The sequence below is a fragment of the Antrostomus carolinensis genome, unplaced genomic scaffold (genome assembly GCF_000700745.2).
Source record: "Antrostomus carolinensis isolate BGI_N321 unplaced genomic scaffold, ASM70074v2 scaffold48096, whole genome shotgun sequence".
Lineage (NCBI taxonomy): Eukaryota > Metazoa > Chordata > Aves > Caprimulgiformes > Caprimulgidae > Antrostomus > Antrostomus carolinensis.
In genome coordinates this window covers 17714-25817 of record NW_010324869.1, presented here as the reverse complement: position 1 = coordinate 25817, position 8104 = coordinate 17714, and the positions used below count along the sequence as shown (strand labels likewise).

General features: G+C 41.5%; 1 protein-coding gene across 1 annotated transcript in view; it reads left to right on the top strand.

The window, feature by feature from the left end:
- Positions 1 to 381: 381 nt before the first annotated feature.
- Positions 382 to 8104, top strand: part of MLH3 (mutL homolog 3) — a 19166-nt gene continuing 11443 nt past the window's right edge. Inside the window, exons 1-3 of the mRNA XM_029085723.1 lie at positions 382 to 3685; positions 7026 to 7124; positions 7798 to 7868. Of these exons, the coding sequence (XP_028941556.1) occupies positions 382 to 3685; positions 7026 to 7124; positions 7798 to 7868 (3474 nt within the window). The remainder of the gene's footprint in view (positions 3686 to 7025; positions 7125 to 7797; positions 7869 to 8104) is intronic.

Below are 8104 nucleotides of genomic sequence, written 5' to 3'. Positions count from 1 at the left end.
TCCTTGCAGGTCGTTTGAGCTTAGCCTTATTGTGGTTGGCGTTTGGTTTAGGTACGTTAAGGCTGAGAATCATGTAGGTTGTTAGTAAGGAGCGTAGACTCAGACTGTGGCCATTTACCCTGGAGGCACGAACAATGTGTAGTCAAAGCCTGAGCAGGACAGTAGTCACAGAAAAATACCTCTGAATACCAGGAAAACTAACAAAAGTAAATTTATGAGGGTAAATGGAATAAATAAAAGTTTTTTCAGGCCTTTAATTTGTTGTTTTGGTTTTTTTTTCTTTTCTTCTTTTTTTTCTCTCCACCCAGTGTGTTGTTTTAAGGAACATGGAGGAATGAGCTCCCTGCAGTTTCTTGAGTTTCTCATCTGTCTGATTCTGACATGATTAAACATTTGGTGGAAGATGTGCGAGCCAGGCTGCGTTCTGGAGTGACCATCACCTCACTGGGGCACTGTGTTGAGGAGCTTGTCCTCAATAGCATCGATGCCAAAGCAACTTGTGTAGCTATCAGGGTGGATTTGGAAGCTTTTAAGATCCAGGTGGTGGACAACGGCTCCGGGATGGGAAGAGAGGACTTAAATGCAATGGGAAGGCGGTACTACACCAGCAAGTGCAGCTCAGTGGGGGACTTGGAGAAACTGACGTTCTATGGCTTTAGAGGGGAGGCTGTGGCAAGCATAGCCAACATGGCCAGCCTAGTGGAAGTTTCATCTAAGACCAGCAGGACCGCGAAAACATTTGTGAAACTGTTTCATAATGGGCAAGCACTGGAAGTCTGCGAAGCTGAATCAAGCAGACCAAGTGGCGGAACCACGGTGACCGTGTGTAATCTGTTCCATCAGTTACCGGTGAGGAGAAAGTGTATGGATCCGGTGTTGGAATTTGAGAGAGTGAGACAGAAAGTAGAGGCTATTTCGTTGATGCATCCCTCTGTTTCACTTTCTTTAAGGAACGATGCTTCTTGTTCTATGGTGCTGCAGCTCCCTAAGACAAGAGATGTGTACTCTCGGTTTTGTCAAATTTACGGACTGGGCAGATCGCAGAAGTTACGAGAAATCGATCATAAGTCTGGGGGATTTGAGTTAAGTGGTTTTATCAGTATTGAAGGACATTACAACAAGAATATGCAGTTCTTGTATGTCAATAGGAGGCTTGTTTTAAAGACAAGACTACATAAACTAATTGATTTTTTATTAAGAAAAGAAAGTGTCATTTGCAAGGCAAAAAGTGGGCCTGCCAGCAGACAGGCTAGTTCAAGTCCTGGTCGCCACCGTTGTGGCCCAGAGTTGTACGGGATCTTTATTCTCAATGTGACCTGTGCGTACAGTGACTATGATGTGTGTCTGGAACCTGCAAAGACTCTAATTGAGTTCCAGAACTGGGATGTTCTTCTAACTTGCATAGAGGAAGGAGTGAAAACATTTTTGAAACGAGAACACTTATTTATTGAACCATGTAGTGAGGATGTCAGAGAATTTAATGAAGATAATGACTTTTGTTTGCATAACGCTCCAGTTCTGAAGCCCTCACTCTCTGATGAGAAGAGCATCCAAGACAGTTTTAAGAAAGCGTGTGATGAAATTGTGGATGCCTATGAAATGTGTAACGTGCAATCAAAAAATGTCAAAAGGAAATCTGTCACTGAAAAACAATCTTCAAATCTTAAAGAGTCAGATAAAAATCTACAGGAAATGGAAGTTGCCCCAAATCAGAAGGTTGCTGAACCACCCGGTGCATGTAGAAACAGCAAAGTGGAGATTCCACTGCCCAGAAGAGATGACACAGCTTCTGATTTCGTGGTACCAGATTTCTCAGAGCAGGAGCCAAAAGACACCAACAGTTCCCAAAAATTGTCTAATACTCATCTGAAACCTTCAGAAAATCTTTGTTTCTCTTTTGGTGGAGGGGCCAGATTAGAAACAAGAAAAATGGACAGTTGTGGTGACCCGCAGCATTGTGCAGGGAATTACATAAAAGATGTGGGGAGCCAGCAAGGCAAAGTCATGCAGAAAAGCAGTGCAGCCCACATCTTAGCTAGTGATGGTACTCGGTCGCCGTCTGAGGGAGAAGACCCTCCTGAAACAGCAGCGGGGCTGGACACTGTCTCTGGAAGCTCATTGATGAGACCGTGTGATGCAGGAGGAGAGGACAGGGAAACAGCTGAAGTGGTGGATGATGCTGGAAGAGGGACTGTTAGTTCAGTACCATTAAAATTGTGCTCTACAGGCCTTATAACACGTGTTACGCGAAATGAGCCCCCACCTGAACGGAAACAAACAGAAACAAACCTTGCATTAACTGTGCAGTGTAGACCTGGCCCTGGCTGTGCCAAGGACATTTTTGGTCACAAAGTAAATTTTCCGATTCAGTCTTCAGGTGCTAAGGATATTTCCAGCAATACAAATAGAGAATGTACACCTCCTTGCACCAGAAAAGTATGCATGGCTGATGGCAGTGAGCGGCCAGAGAGCAAAACTTTGTCAGATCAGGCGAGTGAGGGGACAGCTGTGCCTATTGCCACCAGTAAAAGGCATTGTGAGACATCGAATGCTACAGAATTGCCATTGGCAACTGCTTCAGGTATTCCTTACAATAAAGTTATAAAAAGCACCAGAAGGCAAATAGCTGTGCCAAGATCTCAGCCCTCTAAGAAGCTGAGCTTGTCCACACAGCTGGGCTCGTTAGAGAAGTTCAGGAGATACTATGGGAGAGTCAGGTGTACGCTACCGACACCGTTGTCAGAGCGGAGTGACTGTGGTCTCCCAGTGTTTAGTTCACAAGCTAGCTGTGACTTTTCAAAGAGTGAGAACGACAACCATGGTAGTGTGGGCACTTGTGAAATTCCAGCTTTGGAAGATACAGATTCTAATAATAGTAGCCGAGGTTTTGGTTCTTTGGAAGAGAGATTATTCTGCAGTGGAGAAACTTCACAGGACAAACAAGCCCTTTGTCAGAGACCTTTGTCATTGTCTGAATACTCTCAGGTTAGTAAAAAATATATAAGTTGTAAAAGATCACCAGGATCATTGTCATCCAAACTGTCCAGAATGAAAAGTGACCGCAAAGAGGTGGAACTTGGTGAACAATTCCAAACAGATTCAAGTAGAAAAGAGGACCACTGTTTTGATCTTGAATCTTCAAATAATGATTTTTCGTACAATGCTTGTCAAACAGATAAATCCTCAGAGGAAAAAATGAGGGAGTGTAATCACAGCATTTCTAAAGAGGATATGTGCTCGCAATCAGGCAGTATGAGAGCAGAGCCTGTGAAAAGTACGGGCAACCCATCACCACTGGCTACCACCAGTAGCATAGAAGGGGAGTGCACTGTGTCTTCAAGCAGCATTTTACCATTACCTGCTAAAAAGGGTTGTGCTAACACCGTCTGTAAGGACAAAAATCTGTTAGATGAATCCTCAGAACAAAATTTGAAAGATACTGAGGTTCCCTCTGTGACCAGCCCAAGTAATTTGGAATTCTCTGCAGACAACACAAGCACAGGCAATCCCAGGAAGGATTTGTGTTCCGACTGGCTGCAAGATTTTGATGTTTCATCGGGTAAGACAATATACATCAATAAAGCAACTGGACTGAGCACCTACAGCACTCCTCCTCCTGAAGGATTTCAGGCTGCCTGCATTCAAGATATAACAACAATGGCTGTGAATGTTGTCTCAGAGAATGGTAAGAGGGGTGGTGGTGGTTGTAAAAATGGAATGAGGTAAACTGTTTGTGTTCTGCGAGGTGCATAAAATGTCTTGCTGACAGCACCCGACAGTTTGTACTGGAATATCCACTGCCTTACTTGTAATAGCTGTATGAAAAACAGGAAAGTGCTGGAGACTGTGGAGACAGTAACACATTAACATTCAAAATATTCAAAAATTTCGTGTTTTTTAACATTTTGTCCCAACTGCAGACAACATTTACAACAACCCTTGAAATACAAACAGAAATCTAACTTTTAAATTGAGAATGTGTGATCTCCTTTCTGCAGATTTTGGAAGGCTGTTCCTTCATGCTCAGCTTTATAGGAGACGTTGTACAGCATTGTTGGTGGTTTGACGATGGAGCTTTTCCAGGGGTGTATTGGTTTTTCAGTGCTGTGGTGTTCATGAGTCTTCATTGATCTGTCTCTTGGGTTGGGTTTTGTGTGTCCTCCTGATCTGGCTCAGCAGAATGTTGTCTTTGATAATTTCCCTTCCATGGATAGATCAGTCTGTCTAGGCAGATGTTATGAGCAAAGATGCAGCCATTCATCATGTAGACCTTAATTTTCTACTGTATAATTTGTTTTGAAAAAGTAGTTTGGACTTTGTTCTAGATTGTTCTCCTGTGAAATATTTGTCTAATCAATCATGATAGCCTTTGGCTTGTTCCATTTTTGTCTTTTACTTCCTTCTTTATCACCAGTCATAGAAACACTGGTGCAATAGGTGCTTTGGTTGTTAAGCTATTCCCTTTAGGTATAGTAATTTATGCCAATAAATCTGTTGTGTCCCACTGAAGTAAATTTGCTACAAGGAGAACATCATCTCCATTTTTCTTAGGTAAAATTACTTGCAGGCACAAATGTACACTCCTTAACTAACACTTTTAATTTCTGTGGTTCACCAACTTTGGTTGCCCACAGTGCTGTTTAGTAGCCAGCCAAAGCAATGAGATGTGGAGCTTGACCTTCTGTCCAAAATATTTGGATAGTGCATTCATGTTTATGAAGAGAATATCTCCCATGCCTTTATGCTTTCAGATTACGTGTAGTCTGGACTCTTTGAAGACATATATTGTGTTGCATCTTTTTACCCCTGATGGCGCTGTTCTTACCCTTATCATTGATGTCACTCTCCATCATACCAGCAGTGCCACTTTCTCACCTCTGTCAGTGGTGTTATTCTTCCTGCAATGTCTACCACAGCTTTTTGGCTTTTCTGTGGTTGAAGTTCAGACCTCCCGAGCCTTCACAAGGTGTTTGGGCTCGGGCTAGACCCTATGGATCTTACATTTTCAAAGTTCAACAAACATGTTCTTTCACACATTTTTCAAGCAGAGGATATTAATTCTCCTTAGTCATAGGGATGAACATAACTGTCCTAACACAGCATTCACGTCTCTTGATGTTAACATCCAATAAAACTCTTGATGTTGAGTTTTGGACTGCTGTTAAGACCCAGGAGTGGAATAATTTCTTCACTTGCTATGTGTGCTTTCATTTTGCATTTGAGATTAGTGTCAGTAACCCCATGGTGTTGACTTAGAATTTCATAGCCCCATGATTTATTAAGAACAGCATCTCATACAGAATTTTAGGGAAATTACACTGGTTGGTGGCAGGTGGAAGGAGGTAAGAATATCTATATGCTCTTTTCCATGACAGCAGTGGCCATCTGCTATTTTTTCCAGTCCCGTGCTGTGTGCACAACAGAAATGCTAGGTTTTGTAAGATAGACTCAGACATCTCTGTACTGATTAAACTGATTGCTACAGTAAAATTTATCAAGCTTCATTTCACCATCAGATGCCTTTTGAATAATGTGATGCTACACATCTGTAGTAGGTTAGCATCCCAGTTCAACTTAGTCCTCATTGTTATGCCAGCTATGCTTACATTTGTTGTTACTTTTACTGCATTATTGACTAATAATGTCATTACACCAGTGTATTTTAATGAGGCAACTGAAAATGAATACTCACCTATGGTAATTGTGTGACATTTGCATGTATAAGTAGATACATTACTACCCTCAGCACCTTTTCTGATGTTACTTGTCAGAAAAATCATATTAATACTATCTCTGCCAGCCCTGGATTCTCAGTGGCCTGTGGGCAAGAAAATCCTAGCTTTATGAAAAAAAATTAGGTCCTGAACAAGGATTTTCCCTGCAGCAAGAAGCAGGGAAATGAATCTGGTTTTGATTCTATGTATAAAATACTGGATTTCTGTTCACACAGATGGTAGGTGCTTCTGTGAACTTGAGGGATAATATCTCTGAGTGAGGATCGCTGTAGAAGTTCTGTCAGAGTCTGAATTAGGTAGCGTTCTTCACTTGCCACAGTTTACCAGGAACCATGTCGGGCCAACTTGTCCTCTGTTAGGGGTTTTGTGACAGTGGGATGCTGAGTTACTCTCCTGTGCTGGGCTGCCAGTTTGGATTCTTGAAAGAATTCTCAGTCCCCAGGGTAGGACCATCATCGGTCCTTACTGGAACGGAGCCAACAGTCAGGAGTCTCGGGACTGGCCTAGGATCTCCTAGAGCCCTTTCATATTGAGCTTATCAGCACGCAGCTGGTTTTCTTTGGCGTTATCACTCTGCCACTTTTCCTGAATGCACACCCTTAATTTCTTAGTAGAAAGGAACTTTATTAATTCATTATTATTTCACAAAGAATAGAAGTCTGAATTGTACCAAAGGAAGGGTGAAATGTTTACCACTGTGCTGGAAATCCGAGCCACTTTTCTTAATAATCTTGATAACAGTGCTGGTTTGTAATATCATTAAATCATTTCTGGGTGGGTAGGAACATGTTGTTAGGCTTACTCTGATATCTCGTGTGGTCTCACTGACTTGTAGTTTTCAGTTTTACAAGTTCCTGATAACTGTATTAAGTATTGATAGGAGTGGTGATTGACAGTTTTGCCACACCTTAACAAAGGGAAGTCAGAAGTGGTTTGATATCTGACAGACTACTATATGCCTCCTCTTTCCTTCGGGGATAACACTTCTGACTGCACTAATTCTGGAAATAATTCTTTTGTGATTAAAGCAGCAGCAGATTTCTAAGGAGAGTTGCAGAAGCCATGGTAATATTTTAAAATAATACGTTTTCTGATGCAAGTGTGTGTGATAATTCTCAGCTTTTTACATATGTGCTATTATTTCTCAATGTTAAATTGCAAAATCTGCGGGATACTCTTGGTGTGTGCAGGACTAAGCACATGCTCATTTATGACAGTTTAATAATTGTATTGCTTTTTGTGATTTTGTGTGCTGTTGGTTCTACAGCAGTAAATTTCTATTGTGTTTAGGGTTTCAGTTCAGGTGCCATCCCTTTAGAAGTGAGATTGTGCTACCCTTCCTTCCTAGACCTCGAAAAGAGAAGAGTTTAGCAAGCCAGGATCTGAGAGGTAGGGCCAGCTTTCCAGGTCCAGGACACGGTGTTCTGTGGTAAAAAAAAAAAAAGAAAAAAAAAAATCAAAGAATTCTCCCAGATGTCCCAACAGGAACCCAGAATTACTCAAGGTCTGTTAACAATGGGACTGTGTGAGTCATCTCAAATCTAGAACTGGAAAAAAAAATCTTTTAGGGTTGAAGGCAGGTTAGGGGATACTTATTTACCGGATGAAATACCCAGTTCTTTGTTGAATTATGTCAGTAGTTTAAAGAATAATTACCTACTCCCTTCTTTGTACTCGTTCCAACCTTGGAATGTGAAAAATAGCTTCTATCCTCACAATTTTTTTTTGTGGTGGAAAGGATGAAATAATCTTTTTGGTATGTGGCTTTGTCCAGAGGGAGTGGGTAGCTAAACAGGTCTTTCTTTCTCTCCTCCTGCCCCATTTCCAGGGCCTGTTGAATTGTGCTGCAGCATGTTTAGGAGTCAGAAAGCTGCACAATGTCCTTCCTAGTTAGAGCAAACAATAGAGAAGCCCAGTGTCATGTTCCATTATTTATTTCTACATTCTCCCCTTTTTGTGAGGGCAAAAATTAAAATAATATTTGCCTGAGGTAAAGGTACCCAATGCACCTTCCATCGATGGATGGTGGGAGTCCCTGTATTATCTGTGTGTTCTTTCCTAGATGCTGAAGGGGAGTCTCTCCAGTCATTGTTTTCAGAATGGGATAATCCTGTTTTTGTTCCCTGCCCAGAGGTAAGTATTCTCTCACATCTCATGCTAAAACAGCAGTCAGTTTAACTTTCTGTTATTTTCTGACATGGAGACCAAAATTGCAAATATTGTAACAGCTGCGCATAAGTTATTCAGCGATATATTAGACTATAGACCTGGCAGATATGTGTTTCTATAGTCTGTTTATATATAAGTCATTGTTGTGCATTTATTCAAAGTCAGAGAGGCAGGTATCAAGCTAAGCTTTTGCCTTACGT